Source organism: Strigops habroptila, chromosome 2 (assembly GCF_004027225.2).
Source record: "Strigops habroptila isolate Jane chromosome 2, bStrHab1.2.pri, whole genome shotgun sequence".
Lineage (NCBI taxonomy): Eukaryota > Metazoa > Chordata > Aves > Psittaciformes > Psittacidae > Strigops > Strigops habroptila.
The window spans coordinates 102052933-102070798 of NC_044278.2; the positions used below are offsets into that span (position 1 = coordinate 102052933).

The 17866-nt window shown below is 40.9% G+C and overlaps 1 protein-coding gene across 5 annotated transcripts; it reads left to right on the top strand.

Annotated features, from left to right (window-relative positions):
- Window positions 1-5385: 5385 nt before the first annotated feature.
- SLC46A3 (solute carrier family 46 member 3) lies at window positions 5386-16231 on the top strand. 5 transcript variants are annotated; one of them, XM_030475602.1, is made up of 6 exons: window positions 5386-5419; window positions 6043-6255; window positions 11127-12000; window positions 12412-12495; window positions 13962-14118; window positions 15938-16231. In XM_030475602.1, the coding sequence occupies exons 2-6, from the start codon at window positions 6064-6066 to the stop codon at window positions 16023-16025; spliced, it is 1395 nt and encodes a 464-aa protein (XP_030331462.1). In that variant the 5' UTR covers window positions 5386-5419; window positions 6043-6063; the 3' UTR covers window positions 16026-16231. The 5 variants fall into 5 exon arrangements, with proteins under 5 accessions (XP_030331462.1, XP_030331463.1, XP_030331460.1 ...); XM_030475603.1 differs by lacking the exon at window positions 5386-5419 and adding an exon at window positions 5436-5559 and having other exon boundaries at window positions 6043-6867; XM_030475600.1 differs by lacking the exon at window positions 5386-5419 and adding an exon at window positions 5436-5559.
- The last annotated feature ends 1635 nt before the right edge of the window (window positions 16232-17866 follow it).

The window sequence follows — 17866 nt, forward strand, 5'->3', positions numbered from 1 at the left end:
AATAAGGGCTGATAATTGTGTCCCCTGTTGCTTTGATGTCAAGAACGGTTTTGGTGGCCCATTGCTGAGGAAAAATGGCATTAGCACCTGAAGCAAATCAAGGCAGGATGGAATCCTGCTTCCCCTGAAACCTTGCACAGGCACTCCCTGTGATACCAGCTGGGTTTCTTCACCTAAAAATCTAAAACTGGAAAGAGCACATGAGATCAGCTATGCCCTGTCTGGGGTACAGACACAGTCCCACTCACCCTAATTCAACCTCCTTCAAGTGACGAAGCCATTGTCACCTGGCTCAGAGTTCATGCTGGGCTGCTCACACTCAAGCCTGATGCACAGCCCCCTGGAAGAATCGCAGCAGATCTCCCACTGGCTTTTGAAGATGAGAACAACTCGTCTTCTCTCACCACCAGGATGTCTTCCTGATGGTACTTACTTAAACACTTATATCCTAAATACACTGCATTCTTCTTACTGGTCTTTCTAAAGCTCCCCAAAACATTGCTGCTTTTCTTGAGTGTGATGGTAGATGATAAGTCCTTATCTCTGAAAAGGGAATGTAGCTGACCAGTCCCACCAGCTTACTAGAAGTGAAAAGCACTTTCCCTTAGTAAACTGGAAAAGTGCTTTTCTTCAGCAAAATTTTAAGAGCATGTAAAATTTAACAGCCTCCTGCGATAGAACAGCATGTGAGTCAGACACAGCCACGCCAGCGCTACCTCAGCTGCTTACTTTCAGTTCCTCATTTTAAGTTGTTTACGTTAAATAAAAACATAAAAGAGATAAAAACTTCACTGTTTCAGATTAAAAGATTCTTCTCTGCAGAGGGCTGCCTTTGTCCACTTCTGGAAATGGGTGAAGTGTAATATACACCAAAGAGACAAGCACTTTGCTGACTCACGGTAACCGAGTACAATATCTCCAGCCCGCTGCTGATCATTCCCACCCACTAAGCAGCTTTGCAGAGAGGGGACAGAGAGCAGCAGGCAGGACAGCATTAACAGTAGTTATTTTTCTAAGCAGTTTTGTAAAGTAAGACTAAGGTGATAAATTGGAGTTGTAAAACAGTTCAGTAGAAATTCTGTCTTAAAGCAATGCAGTCTGACTCATCACGTAACTACAGTGAAAAACTATCATATCTCTAGTACATAAATGTAACTGAAAGCAAAACAGGAAGGAAAAAACAAGAACTAAGCAGCTGATATATTTCATATCCTTGAGAACCCTGAAAGCTAGCCACAGCAGGCTCCTGGTAGCTTTTTTTTGAACTGGACAAAACTGCAACAAGATGCCTGCATAAGCTGCACCCAAACCCAGTGTGGAGGGAGCTGCAAAATTCTCCTCCACTAAATCATCTAAGCAGAAAAGCCACAGGGTGAAGGGCTTTCAACAGAAATATCTAAATCTGAGATATATAACAATCGGAGATGAGCAATGGGGACTTGCAAATACATGAGTAGGAGAGGGAAATAACTGAAAAGAAAAAATACCCAATAAACCACACCATTTGGAAATGGCTGCTGTCATGTGGTGTGCATAAGAGGCCAGCAGGAACATCGGGTCTGTTAATATATAGAGAAAATAAATATATCCTGATGCCTTAACATGTCCGAGGACTCATATAAGCACAAATTTTCAACACAGCACTTAACAACAGTAATAAGTACCATATAGCATGGAGTTTACAGTCAGCATTTCTGCTTATGCTGTGACAGAGGGGTTGAAAACATCCCATACTCAGCAATACCAGGTCAGTGGATGTCCTTGCTGATACCTTTCAAGCACCTTCTTCCATACCAGCTGAACTCAGTCACATTGTTTCAGATATTCTGGACTGCAAAATCACAAAAATGTTATTATTTATGACTATCTGTGTGTTTCAGTTACCCCGTGGGGCTAGAGGAGACTGAGCCCAAACGCTATGCAGTTTGGATAGGGCCAGCCAGAGGAGAGAGTGGTGAAGGTGTGAGCCTCTTTGCACTACTTGGGCTGCCGGGCAGCCGCCGCTTACTGAGGCAGGTGCCTTTAGCTGTGTAAATAGTCAAAGATCAGAGATGCCATTTTAGGCCCTGAAAATCAGTGGTGATCTGCAGTGAATGGAAATTAGTGATATGAATCCTGCACAGGTTTGCTCTGGGTTGGATGGTGGTTAACAGTCTCTCCTTGCCTCTTTTACAAAAAGAGAGGTATTTAAAACTGTGTGGTTGAATTTATTGCACAAATTTTCCTTAATCACTTTTTCTTTCAGTCTCATAATTACACCTTCATTACTACTGTCTGTTGTCAGGATTTGGATCTGACCTTCAGCATTCAACTCAGTTATAACAAAACCAAACCAGTTACATCTAAACCCAGGCATGCCCCTGCAGAATTACAGTTTAACCCCTTCTTCCCTTATTCTCTACCCAGTGGTACCATTCAGAGAACTGCCTTCATGTATCTCCGTTTGCCACGCTCATTGGCAAGACGCTGGGTATGCAAGGTTTCTGCAGAACTGCATTTTGTACAAAACCGACTCTCTGCAGAAAGTGTGCTTCTCTTCCCTCTTCAGGTTTCTTTTTTTTAATTTGTGTTTACCACTGTTATTGAAATAGCCTTGAAAACATGAGTTGAATACTAGTAGATGCGGTAATTCTTAATGTCATGCTGTAATCCACAAATGATTTGTAGAGGGCTAAGGTTTTCCATGATCTTAGTAGATTATTAACATGGAAAATTAAAGTCACCTCAATTTTAAAAAGTAGTTAACTTCTTAGAAGGCAATTAAAATCATGTTTTACATGGCAATACTATTTATTAAAGCGCTACTTTTTCAGCGAAGAAGTATGACTATCCAGATCTCCAAAAGGTCTCCAACTTCATCTTCATCAAAATAATTTGCTAGAAAAAATGTTTATAGTATTAATGATTTCGGGTGTGTGTGTGTGTGTGTGTGTATATATATATAAAATTTAAAATCAATTTTTTTTCAGCAACAAAGTTGTCTTAAAATGCAATAAGCAATCACTGAATGCCAAGATCTTGCCACATAAGTCATGCATAATTCCTGGAAGTGCAGGAGGTTTTGTCTGAAGATTTCTATCACTGAAGGTAATGTAATGTCCTTTGACCAGGGCTGGTGGGATATCTCAAAAGTCTCCTAATGTTCTGAACTTTGAACTTCATTACATGTCTCCTTTTTCCCATGTCCTGACACACAAGCAACATACCGCATTCAAAGACCAGTAATCTGTTTGGGTTTTAAGATTTTTTTGGTTGGAAGCTTAGCAAGTGCTGACCAAAAGCTTGACCTCTACAATGAATACATTCACTCCTTCAATTCTTCACACACAGAGGATGTTAATAAATACAGCAAACTGCAAAGCTGAAGCCACCACATGCCTGTGACCTTTGTGAAGTCTGTTCACCAGCATGTCACTCAGATTTGGGAAAATGTGAATATTGGTGATAGGGGAGAGAGAAAGCTAGTTTGCCATGTATTCTGTAACTTGGAAATGTTCTGCTTCAAAGGATAAGCATCACCCGGCTAAGTCTGATCTTAAAAAGTTCAGTCATATCTATTGCTTTCAGTTCCCCTTGCAGGGGCTGACTGAGACAAGGGAGGGCCAAGAGCATGTCAAGGACTTCAGTGCGTGTCAGCACTAGAAGGTACTCATGAGCAGGCTTCAAGCTCTTGGACAAAGATAATCGGGTACTTAGAGGGGCCAACTCATGCTGCAGCCTTGCCTTCAGCATTGGTAAGGCCACAACTTTGCTGGAGCCACTTGGCTCTGCAAACCCAAGCCTAAACTTAAGCACAGTTACTTGGAGGTAGGAAAGACAGAAGCAGAGAACCCCCCCATAGCACAGAGCCAGAGCTGTGTTGGCTGGAAAGGTTGTCCTGAAGGGACTATCAGCTAACCTAGGCTGTACTCATAGGCTTGTGTTCATGAGCAATGTGCTCTTCAGAACAGCTGGATCTAGCAAGAAACCTAGTGGAGCTCTGGACAATATCCTTCTGTGGAACAACAGAAACTTCTCGCAGAGCTTAAAATCCTTTCTTCGCCACATCCAAAGAAATGTTAACAGCTGGCTGAGAGACCTGAACAGCCCTGCTTTTCTAGCAGTCCGTTTGTGAGTGTAACCCTCACATGATCCCTTTTGCTTTACCTTGTGACAGATAAAATATTGTCACAGGGTGAATCAGACTTTGGACCTGGATAGGTCAAGGGGGACAATACTCTCTACAGCTGATCTCAGGTCAGAGTGGCACTTTTTTTTTTGACTCTCTGACTGTGTGTCTCTGTGAGCAGGCCTACATGCCAGACCAAACCAGCTCACCATCTGGAGTAAATGATCAAGGCTACTGAGCTTGTACATTGGGTTGATCCTATGCTAAGAGACACATGACAGGCCAGTGTTGTCCCTAAATTTGGGACTGAACGACATGTCACATGCCAGTGAAACAAATTAAAGCTTTATTCAAGATCATATGACCATGCTACAGTTAATCTGGCCTCAAATCAGTTTACAAAGGAACTGAATATTTATGAAGTTATTAAACTGCACTTCCTGTTTTAAGAGAAAAAATATGTGCCAGGGAACCTTTTAAGTTTTGATGTCTTTCTAGCAAATATGATTTTTTGCAAGATTTATAATTGAAAAACAGTATTTAAGACTGAGAGGTCCTTTGGGACTCTCCAACTATGTCACTTCTCATTGTACCACACCTGCGAGGAGGCCACAATCATTACTCAGTGTCTTATGACGACAGTGCACCAAAGAGAGAGAACATGGGTACTGTATGTTCACCCCACAGCACCCCACCTCAAAGCAGAGAGAAACCAGTATCTGTAACCCAACAAGCAGCCACCATCAGTGAGCTGACAAGGCTTCTGTAGTTTATACAAGATGCATCCTGAAGCTTTACAGCTCCAGCGCCAGGGTGTGCTGCCTCCATTGCGCCATGAAGGTGGACAGAGGTCATACCTAAACAGCATGACCGTGGATCCACACCAGCATGACCTTTCCTGTAGACCCAAAGCATGTGCCACAGCAGCTATTCCAACAGAGACACACCACACTTCTCCGCTGACACACAACGATGTCAGACTCTGAGAGAATGTGATGTAGTAACCAGAGTCCAGCTGGTGGCTAACAAATGTTGCTTATACACACCCCGAAAAGAGGCGAGCATACAGAAAGGGAGTAGCTATAAATCATCCTCTAAATCATGTCGGTTGAGAGCAAGAAAACACGGCCGTATGGAGTAGACACAACCCACAGCTTCCTCCTTGGCCAGAACAGAGCCGCGTTGGCCCTCAGGCAGGCTGACCCCATCACCCGGGCTGCCTGTCCCCATGCCCGGGGCGGCTGACCCCACCGGGCTCGCCAGCACGGTGTGAAATGAGGTCACAGGCGCTGCTGATAAGATACTCCTTGCGTAAGCGGCCAAAACAAACTCGGTGGCGCCGTAAGCACTGCGCGGCAGCAGTGCCTGGCATGCCGCTGCTCGGGGCTGACACCGCTGAACTCCTAAGCCGGCGCAGGCTTCCAGCAGCAACCCCACGCGTCCTGGCACGGGTACAAACACCCTCCTCCTCCTTCGCTGGGTGAGGGCTGCCTGCGGGCCGCCACCAGGCCGGGGCTTCCCTCCACGGCCCGCCCCTGCCCGCCCGCCGCAGCGCCCCGCCCGCCGGCCGCACGGGGCTAAGGGGCACCGCGGCGAGATGGCGGCGCCCAGCCTCGTCCTCTCGGCGGCCGCGGAGGGCGGTGACAGGGCGCGGGGGACACTGGGGACACTCCTCCGCTGAGGGACGCAGCTGTCATCCTTGTCCCGGCTGTCGGTGTCACGCACCGCCGGCACTGCGTGACCTCCGCCCGGTGCGGGGCGGCGGAGAGCGGGCGGCGGGGGGCGGTGCCGGTGCTGGTGCCGGTCAGGTGCGCTGAGGAGGGGTCTCGTTGATGGGGTGTCCGGTCGGGGAGAGGCTGCCAGCGCAGCGTGCCGGCGGGTCGGGTGTGCTTTCACGTCCTGAGAGTAACTGCGTTTTGTTTTCTGATACACAGGATTAAACCCCAGGCCCAGAAATGAGGAAGGTTTTGTTTGTGGAGCCTGTCATTTTCATCTACGTGTTTGCGTCTTCCCTGACGAGCCCGCTGGTGCAGCAGTTCATCTACCGGCAGCTCTGGGAGGAAGAGTACAATTCCACTTTTGTAAGCAATAGCAGTGTCAGTCACTGCGAGCAGAATAAAAGTAGCCCGGCTTATATCAAGCAGAAGGTAAGAGGGGGGAAAATAAGTAACAACTGTAAATAAACTTACAGCCAGGGCGTGCTGCCTCAGAGTCACCTCCTTTTGTATTACCTTACTTAACCTTTTATATACAGAAAAGCAGTGGTTTTCTAACCCGCTGTCACTGCTGTCTCATTGCTCTTGTATTGCACTGTAGGTAGTTGAGTGCTTTAAAGGCAACAATTTGCCTCCAGGCAGATGCTGAGATAAATTCTTAGGAGTTGAAAATCGTCTTAGAGGTCCGGGCCCAAATTGGCATTGGGCTGACATTACAGTGGGTGCAGCTGAGGGCTCCTCCTTCCAGTAACACTTGTGCATGTGTTCATGAGCCATCAGTCTGTCTTTTGTGACTTCTAGTGTTCTTTGTAACTGTGTAAAGTCTAGCAAATGTCCTATAATTTTCAGGAATAAGATCTAGTTTAGAATATATTTATTTCAGATGATTTACAAGGATGAGGAAAGGGAGAGATTAAAATTTAAAAAAACCCTGTAATTTTAAAATGTGGAAAAAATTTTAACTGATCTTTGCACAATCAAATATAATTGATGGTTCACCATTCAAAGTGCTAGTCTGCCTTGTTGAAATGCAAAGACGTCAAGGTGACAGCTTTGCCATGGCAGAGGGAACACATTTCCAGAAGAGGTGCAACAGAACCATCTTTGGCAACAAGTGGCAGTTAGGTTGGATTAAGTGGAACATGAAACCACTGTAGGGTCAGAAAAGTAGATGACTCAGCCTGTAAATTGCGCAGAAGATGGAGTTATGGAAACAGTCACTGGCATTCCCCTATGCTGCTGAAAAGGTGGCACTTGAAAATTTTTGCTCACCCCCCAGAATTGAACCTCTGATGTGCTCTGTATGCACAAGACTGAGCATCTGAGATTATCTGTCTCATTTGTCATATGTAAAAAAACATTTTTAATGGCTGAAGGTGTTCAAAGAAATAATTCAGGATTTTTAACATGGAGTAGGTTCTTCCTCATGTGACAGAAGCCAGTCTTAGTAGAAAGAATGTGAAAGGAAAAAGGTCAATAGAATTGTAGTCCAGCATACTTTCCTCAGCTGACCAATCAGCCGTATGCCACGCACTGGAATTGATTAGGAGACAATAACCATTATTGTCTGAGAAATGCGTGTACATTACTTCCCCAAAGTGTTTACTTTAGTATTGGCTCCACATTTCGTGCCATGTTTGGGCATTTTGTCATGCGGAATGAACAGCTCTAGGAAAACTATACGTGGTGCATACAGTTCTAATCACAGAGCCCCTCAAGAAACCTACATTTCACAAACATTTCTGCAGTTTTCACTTGCCAAAAACCTCCCAGGTTCAACCTGATTTTCAAATTATGACCACTTATGGTTCAGGATATAAGACTTTGATATTTCTTTTTGCAAAACAGTGAAGCAGAGTACTTAATTTCAATTGAAGTTCAGGTAGCATCTCTGAGTGATGTGGTGGTGAATTCACACATTACAGGTTTTTTGGCATAGAGATTACAAAGTATAATTAACTTCATATTTAACACGACTCTTTCAAGACAGTAGTTGAATAATGACCAATAGAACCTCTTCATTTCCCTTTCCTGCCAAATTTCCATTCCCTCCATTTCAATGATTGCCAGCAGGGCGTGAGCTTTTGAACAATTATACTCTTGTCTGGATGTCTTGCCTGCATTTTGGTACCACACTAGTTATCATAGTATAAGAATGTAAAATGCATAGAATAAGAATGGTAAAATCCCCATTAATTTCAGTGGAACCCGGTCTCTGTGCTGAGTAATACGCTTGTGTATGGGTCAAAGAGTAGATCCAGTAACTCAGTCCCAACCCCTTTCCTGAGGATATGTGAAGTATGAGTTCTGGATTTTTCAAGACCATCCTAACTAACTTATGTTTGCAGATGTTGTAAATTTTGCTGTCAGGAGTGTTCCCAACAGGCCCTGTTTGGCATTAACTTTTTGAAGAACAACTTCCCTTACTAGCTGATTTAGTATAAATCCTTCCGTTCTGAAAATGGAGAAGCTTTATACTAATCTCATCTGTTTCAAAGCAAAATGTAAAAGGAAGTTAAAGACAAAAATCACTTGGAGCCTGCAAAAAAGTAGAATATAGTTCAAAATGGATAGTATTTGCAGCATTTAGATTAATTATTTCCTACAGTATGAAAGAAATTAGTCATTTTACAATAAAATGAGTTCAAAGGTCATTTGAATACAAGCTGAAGCTGTTTAATCACTGGCTCGGATAATTACTTTTCTTTTTTTTATTATCTCTGAAAGAGCTATGTTGTTAAACATTATTTGTCATCCAGCTTATTTATTATCCAATCCATGCATTTTTAATTTTGTGAGTCTGTTAATTTATCATGTCCTGTACATTGTTCAGTCTTAGGTGCTGCACTTTTCTCTTAATATAATCCTTATATAAGCGAATTGCTTATTCATTTTCATTCTTTAAATTTTGAAATCTGTGATTTTAAGAACTATTTCTGTCCACCATGAGTACAACTTCTTTTCAAAGTAGAGTGCATTTGTAGATTAAAAAACCAGACATTTCTTTTCAAATTTATGTAGTTCCATTGATTATTTAATAAAGTTACATGGTTTTAAAGCAGCTGGAGGTTTGACCTATCATTTTCTATATTTCTTTCCATTGACTTTATAAAAACGTAAAGTAGGCAGTTGAGTGCCTTACACTCTAAATGGAGTTTTCCTGTACTTCTGTCTTTTAGTCTTGTCTGTAAACAAATTTATGTCAGCAAGTTTATGGTCATTTGCAGTATCTGGGTGTGTAGCCATGTTCCTTACATTGCACAACTACTTCCAAAACAACGAAACCCAAGTCGCTGCTTTCCTTCAGTTTTACACTTCATTATTGTTTGGCAGTAAAATTTGTATTGTATGGTTAATGTGTGTTGAGATGATACATAATAACATTCAGTTTTATTTCTAATGTATTAGCATTTGTTTAACGCACGTGTCTTTGAAGATGATGATCCTAGTAAAGAAGCAATGCCTGTAACTACATCGAGTGCTCTTTGTCAGCAGGGGAGAGTTAAAGACCAGAATATAATTTTCCATCTTGGTTTGTTCAGTCTTTATGGTTTTGACCCTTTCAGGGTGACAACAGTGCTAGCTAGTGGGTGAATCCGTCACAAACGCTAAGGTAGTCAGACACCATGAAGGTAGAGAGTAAAAGACTCCAGAGTGCTGGGGATCTTGAGAGCTTTCCTCAAGGCCCTTGGAGTCAGTTGAATTTTCCTCTTGCAATAAAACTTGGTATCTTGTAAACAAAGGAAGACATTGAACTAGAAACTCAAGGTCTTTGCCTGTAAATTATAAATATGAATATATAAAGCATTCAGCAGCTTTTAAAATTGCCCAAAGTACATCCCTGGAAATTCTAGGGTTCTCTCATCTTATGAATAGAACATAATCAGTGAGGATTATGTTAGCTGCAGAGGAAACACCTGAAACGTGGCATATAGGTGGCTTGAATACAGGCTGAAAATGACTTGAGAAGACTTACATGGCTGTACCTGCTGCGGACTGATGAGTGCAATCCCTGCCCAAATCAGTGGGATACCTCAGAAAACTTCAAGAAAACTTTCAGAGTGACTTCACTCTCTGCATCTGAAAGTTTATCTTACAGAGAGCAAAGGGTTTGTGTGAATTAAGTTACTACCTTTTCCCCTGCTACTCTTCTGTCTGATCAGGTGGTTGTCTTTGAGAGGGCTGTTATGGCTCTGTCTGTCCAGCCTGCATTGATGCATTGAAAGCAAGATCTGAATTGGCCTGCTGAGCATCAGTTAGCAGCTGGCTTCATAACAAGATAGGGGTTTTTTTATCATCTTTAGTTCTTTTTTCTGCAGCCATTCCTGTTCCATTAACTGGTTGTTTTTTCAGCTACATTTGATTTTTATGCTTCTCTTAAAGAGGAATTTTTCCCAGAATGGGTGTTTACAGTTTATTGTCATAGTGTTAGCTGCTGTTCCTCATTTGAATACCAACTGTAGCATACCTATAGAGACATCACTGATCTGGGCAGTTTCTGAACCCAGAGCTTTCCAATGTTTTTAAAAAATAGTTAATTTACATATCTGTGAGTCAGTATAATTTTTAATGCCATGTTTCGCATTTGTGGTTGTTGTTATTAATGTTTTACACTGGGATGTCAGGGCAATTATTGATCTGTTTACTTGCACAATGTGCTAGTCAGTGAATTGTTTCTTGTAACCCCTCTCACTACAATTATCTGGGAGAAAAAACGATCTCTTGTGAATAGGGATCATGGGGTGTGCTCCCCAATCAAAGGCTGGTTTACGGCTGATTTCTGAGGGATTAAAATAGACACATTGTCTTTTTGCCCTACGCTGTACTGAAGGAGACACTTAGTGTAAGCACCAGCACTGTAAGTGCTCTTGTAAATGCATGTTCAAAAGAATTGTTGTCTTGCCTCCCTTGAAACTTCTCTGACAAGAGTATTAGTAAGTCTATATCTGAGGAAGTAAGTTCTTGCTTAAAATGTAACAAGGGATGTTTGAGGAATATCAAAGGTAAAACTACAAAAGCAGGAGTCTTTGAATATGCAATTTCTTTGTTTTAGCAGTTACTGTAATATGCATTATCATAACATACTGTATTTTATTACATCATAATATATTATGTCACATAATTTTATAAAATTATACTGTATGTATTCTGTTTTATAATATAATTTATATTCTATAAATATGCACTGTCCTATTCATTATATTGCATGCTAATCATTATACAAGTGTAATATTATTATAGATTATATACATTTTTTCCAATGTATTATAGTATTTACAATGATTTTTGTTTTCTCTTTTCAGGTAGTTCAAGAAAAGGCCTCTGTTTTTAATATGCAATTAGACTTAACTGGGGCTGTTCCCAGCCTTATAGTTGCCTTTGTCATTGTAGCTAATGGGGATCGCCAAGGACGCAAAAGATCTTTAGTTTTACCATCAGTGGGAGCTTTCGTTGCTAATATTTGCCTCACTGTAATATCATATTTTTCCTTGTCACTCTCTATCCTATTTGTGGTTGCATTCATTAGTGGACTGTTTGGGAGTATAGCAACTTTCCTTGGAGGAGGCTTTGCTTATATAGCAGATGTGTCTCATGATGAGAAGCAGAAAACAACACGAATTGCTGTTCTGGATTTGATTTTTGGAATTGTGTCTGGATTGGCAGGGCTGTCATCTGGCTATATTCTAAGGGGAATAGGCTTTATGTGGACATTTGTGACAGCATCTCTGCTTCACATTGTTAATATTATCTATATTGTATTTTTTCTGGAAGAAACAGTAGGTGTATCTGAATTCCAGCATGAGGCACCAGGATCCTCTAAAGAACTTCTTAAAGAGACATTTTCTGGAGTGTATATGCTTTTTAAAACTTCCCCTTACAAGAAGAGAATTTTAATAATTGTGTTGCTTTTTACATTTATGATGTATTTGTTTACTGCGACCGGTGGGAGTTCGCTTTTTACACTGTATGAACTAGATGAGCCACTCTGCTGGGATGAAGTATACATTGGCTATGGAGCAGCTGCCTCCACTTCTATCTCTCTGACCAGTTTTTTTGGAGTTTACTTATTTTCTAAATGTCTCAAAGACATTTATATTGTCTTTATCGGGATATTTTCTTACATTGGAGGAATGGTCATGGCTGCCTTTGCCAGAACTACCCTGCTCATGTTTTTAGGTGAGTTGTTTCATGGTCAACAATATATATGAAAATACTGCTATGTTATCTGTAGTGAGTGCAGTTGGTACATACTGGACTTACCGTCTTGAAAGGGTCATAGAGAAGTAAAATATACAAGGTTGGTTAGACTGACTTAGGATATAATTAAAATATGAAATGTATGGAGAGAGAATGGAATTACTTGCTTATGATTTGGTTTTAGTACCATATGGATATATTAGATTTGCTAATTTCTCTGCGCTTGGATAATTGTTTCTCAGTGCACTTTGAGTTAGACTTTTCTATTGCCTTTTACTATATGGGGAACTGAGCATTCAGAAGTATATGACTAATTCATTTGCAGTGTATTGGTAAAATCCCGTAGGTTTTTTTACTTCAAGATCTCATGACTGATTCATTGTTTTACAGTAAGAGTGCCATCTTTGCTCTGCTTTATGCCTATTCCTGTTCTCCGAGCCATGCTGTCAAAAGTGGTTCTCACTGGTGAACAGGGTAAGTAGAATTTGGTTTTAAACAATATAATAATATGGTATTTCAGAACAGAGATGCACCAAGACTGCCTTTAAACAAACAGATATGTACTGGCATTTTAAGACTGCTTTTCTTTCAAGTTCCATATAATATGACCCTGTGTCATGATATTAATGGATTTTGATTCTGGATTTAATATAAACAACATGTTTTAAAACTACTGCAAGTTTGAACTTTCAAATGAGATATTACTTTAAAAATAAAGACCATGAGGAACTTGAAGCTGAGAAGTGCTCAAGATTCATACTGCTGTGATTTTACAAGTGCTTCTACATTCACAAGATTTGGCATGCAGAGAGAGAGATATTTCTGTTATTCAGTCAATGTCACACTTAACAATTTAGAAAGGTAAGCAGTAGGTGGTCAACCTTCAAAGCACTTGAAAACAATTAGACTTGGATCCTGAGCTACGTATCTGGCTTCACAGGTGCCTTCACATGCCCTGAAAGATGTAACATGTTACTTCTCAAAGTCCTTTCCTTATGAAACACAGGAAAAAAGCATGTCAGGCCTCAAAGCACACTCTAGTGGCTTTGTATCTGTTGTGGCTCTAGTATCCCATATTTTGCTTTTGAGGAGCGTACACTTTCTAGAAGCATTCTCCTAATTTGTTTGGTTTTATTTTTTGAAAAGACTTATCTTTACACACTGAAACAAAGATCTCTTTGTACTTAACTGTGCTAACATACACCTCGGTTTTTGTAGTTTCTTGGCATTCTTCAGAGCTTTGGCTACTGGAGTAGTTTGATGCAGTAATCAGGTTGCCTCTGGTCATCCTTTTCTGCTTACCCATTGTGATTTTGTTTATGTTCTCATAAATATGAATGCATCTTAGGAAAATGTGCTTAACAAGACACTGATGGGATAGGCTGCCACCCCAATGGGTAGTTCAGTGCAAAAAAATGTTGTTTCTTTCTTTTCGAAACTGAGGAGATGTTTTTGTGCTGAACCAGCAGTCTTTGTTGCATCAGAGCCTTTTCCACATGTAAGAGTAAAGATTAGAGAAGGAAGAAACAGGGAAGACTAAAAATTGAGAGGAGAATGGGAAGAGGTAAGGGATGGAAATGTGTAGAACATGGTTAGCGGGGGCGAGCAGTTTGAACTTCATGTGATAAGCAGATTCAAGAGAGTAGGTACGGTGACATAATAGTAGCAAAGAAAAATAGTTTTGATCAGGGAAATTGGTTTTGGGGTTTTGGGGTTTTTTTGCTTGTTTGGTTGGAGTTTTTTTCATTCAAAAACCAAGTCTTTTGTAGGAGTCCCCACAGAAGATAATGAAGACATATGGTACTCAGGTGCTTGATACTTGCATATCAGCAAAAATACTCTAGATAGATCTTTCAAAACAAGTTTAAAAACTTCAGTACTTTGAAGAGGGTTTAGTTTTATATTGTTCTCTTTGTAATTCATCCGTTTGTTTTTGGCAGGTGCTGTGTTTGCTTGTATTGCCTGTTTAGAAGTTGTGATCGGCACTATTTCACTTTCAGTTTTTAATATTCTTTATGCAGCTACCGTTGCATGGTTTTCAGGCTTTAGCTTCCTTGTATCAGCAGGCCTTTGTCTAATTCCACTGGCTGCCCTGTGGTAAGTATGGATCAAGAGGGTGCTTCTAACTGCTTTTGCCGGTAATTTCTGTTTTGACATGCATTAGACCTGAATGGTTTAGTGCAGTAGTTCTCAAACTTCAGTATTTTCTAGTGTGCTCTAGTTTCATGCTTTTTCTCTCAACACCTACCCCTCTACACCTTTGCTGGTGTAGATTTCCCATCATCAGTCCCATTCAGGCCCTGATCCATCTACATCTCCTCAGCTCTGTGTTGTGAACTTGCCACCTAGTTCCCCCAAACTGAAATCTAACCTGAGTGTACTACGCTGTACCCTTGACTGCACGTTGTGTGTGTCCCTTGGTTTGAGATCTTTGCGTGGTCTTTCTTACAGGGAAGTCTTTCATGCAGAACAAAAGTAGTAGATCACTTGAAAGGCATGCGTTTAATTTTGCAATCTGAGCTCTTCTAGATGTTAGTGAGGGTTATAAATATCACTAATCACCCAGTGAATTTAATGGAAAGTTATCTGTCCTGGTCCTTGGTCATAGGTACCTTGTGACCCAGTACTATTAAAATCTGTAAAAGATCTGCACTAACTTAAGGGCTTATATGAATAAACCTCTAGACGTGTTTAAAAAACAAGCCTCTAGTGTTTGCATTTAATCGTATCTAATGACCATCTAGTAATACTGACAATGAAATATCATTATTCATGACTATTCACAACAGTGAAGTTCGCTTTACATTATTTCCAATACATTATGTCTTTTTAGGATGCTAGAACATAGATCTAAATGACAGAAGGATCACTTTTCATTAGATAGATTCAGGAAGGGAAAGCTTTTTTCCTTAAGAGGGTGGTACTCTTGCTTTCATCTTTTATCCTGATGCTTAGGATTTACCTCAGTCGCCTTTATCCCTAAATCAGCTGCATTTTAAGTTTTAAAGAGGCAGTGATAATGCTGTAGATTTAGAACGTTTCACATAATTTCAAGTCTGTGCCTGCCTCACTGCATTGTTTTACACAGTCTATTCAGAGAAGCTGGCAGTGTGCCCAGGGTGGCCAGGAAGGCCAGGAGCACCCTGGCTTGTATCAGAAATAGTGTGTCCAGCAGGCCTAGGGAAGTGACTGTCCCCCTGTACTCGGCACTGGTGACGCTGCACCACCAATACTGTGTTCAGTTTTGGGCCACTCCATTTAAAGGTCTTTTTTTAACCTAAACTATTCTATGATTCTAAGTTGCACTAATGGTAACTTTAGACTGAGGTAGTGATGGGTCTCAGACCCAAGGGATTCTTGTGTGTGTGAATACTTTTCAGTAGAGTAGTAAAAACATGAGGAATTCAGTTATATTAACAAAGGGTTTAGTTGAGTGCTGTATGGTAGAGAAAGCTAAGCAAGCACTCTCTTCTATGCAAAATGTAACAGGTATGTATCATCAATTAGTCCATCCTGCAATCAGGACTGTAGTCCATCATCACTATAGGTTTTTGAAAGTTCTTTTTCTTTTCTGCCATTAGTGTTTCAGATATCCCACCCTTTAAGTAACCTTTCTCTAGAACCTTTTTTTTGATACTGTCATGCAATGTTACTGTTTGAGAGCAGAAAGGGTAGATGTTCCAGTCTGTAATAAATCAGGTATTTAGTGCTTATCAAAGATAGCAGTAATGATATTGTCTAATTGGTGTAATAGGGGCAAGCACTGTCATTGCTTTTGCTTACTAGGATACCTCAGCAGCTTTGAGCCACAGAAGATGGCTGTAACAGAGCTATCAAGTGCATTTGTTGGTGCTGCATCAGCATGCTATCCTTAACTATCTCAGCCAAAGATATCTATCTTATCTGTGTCTTACAGCTGGCTTCTGTGCACAAGCTGGAATGAGGAAGACTTGGCTCTGCTTGTACCTGAAGAAGTATCCAGCATAGAGAGCATTGATAGTTGAACAAAGGATTCATCTACTTGGATTTTCTAATCTGACATGCAGTGGCAGAGATCATTATGTCATACAGAGACCACAGAGAGAACACAACAGTTGCAGATGCAATCTCAAAGTGGCCCTGTGGCAAAAAGCACTAAATTGGTAGCACTCTATATCCAGTCTCTTTTTAGCACTTTAATAAAGCTAGCTCTTATACTTAACTAGGCAAATAGTAGGCTGGCAATGGAGATTTTAATGCTGCTTTCAACATGAAGAAAAAAAAAAAATAAGGTAGGATGATACTCTTTGCACTTACTTACCCTTTCCCCAGTTTGAGAATGTCAGCTGTGGATTGTGATGCATCTTGTATCATTTTAAGTGGGGTGACAGCGATAAGCTTATCAACTCTCTACAACTACATGAAAGTAAGGATGGAGAGAGGAGGTGGCTGATCTCTTTTCCCAAGTAATAAGTGATAGGTCAAGAAGTCACAGCCTCAAGCTGCTCCAGGGGAGGTTTAGATTGGATATTAGGAAAAATTTCTTCACTGAAAGGGAGATCAGGCATTGGAACAGGCTGCCCAGGGCAGTGGTGGAGTCACTGTCCCTTGAAGTGCTCAAAAACCGGGCAGATGAGGCCCCTAGTGATATGGCAGTCCTGGAGTAAAGGTTGGACTTGATGATTTTAAGTGTCTTTTCCAACCTGGTTGATTCTATGAAAAACTCCAAGAGTACTGGCAATTCTGCTGCAGCCAGTGGAGCTCATGCCAGCTGAGGATGTGGTCCACTGTGTACATCTTAATAGGCCTGTCTTAATGGTGAAGCCCCCAAACCTATCTAAAATGACTAAATTAAAAGGTAGTTTTTTCAGAAAGCAACCCAACTGGAGGCAGTACTTGCACCTGCTGTAAGTAGATACTGCTCTGCAGTTCACAGAGAGTATCTGTGCAAGTTTAATGTATGATGTGTGGACCTTGCCTGTGACTCAGTTCTTAAAATGGATTTTCACACAGAAATGTCATACTTATTTCCAGCTTGCAGAGTGTGAAGTTAGGCCTTTGCCTACAATTTGCAGAGGCATATTGCACATTTATTTTTATAGTTTTCAATATATTAGGGTCTGGATACAGAGACCTATTTTTTTGCCCCATAGATACTTCTGATTTTCTAGTTAATTGGCTGTACTTGGCTTAAATGTTTCTTCTAGTGAAAGGCTGTAATAGCATTTCTTTGCAGTGGATCTTGGATCATTTTTTTAACAACCCTGAAATGAGGTGACCAAATCTGAATCATGTACCTAATCATCTTGCAATGAATGCAGCATAATTTATGAGCACTTCAACAGCATTTCTCATCTTCAAAGCACTTTACAAATACTATTAAGAATCTCCTTCCACAATAGATATTCTCCTCCCTGTTACAGAGAAAGAGAGGACAAGTGACTTGCCCAGGGCCACACTGCAAACTGTTGAGGCTGCCAAACCTAGGAATTGGTTTCTGCATTGACTCTTCACCTTTTTGCTTGAGATCTTTAAGTAGAAATTATCCAGACTATTAGCTTCTGGAACGCACAGCAGAAAGTGTGTAAATAAAACACCATGGTTTTTTTTTTTTTATACGTGGTGGAAATAAAACACCATGTTAAGGACCACTGCCATGTGTTTTTTTTCTGTAAGAGTTTGACATCCAATACTGCTCTGATCCCTGAAAGCACAGGTAGGTTGTGTGAGACTCTCATCCCCAAAACAGATGAGGTAGAGAAGTCAAAATGATGTAAAGCAGTTGACATTTATGGAAGGAAAACTCCAGGAAAGCAACTATGATGTGTGAACTGACTTCACACACACACACAGTGTAGCATAAAAA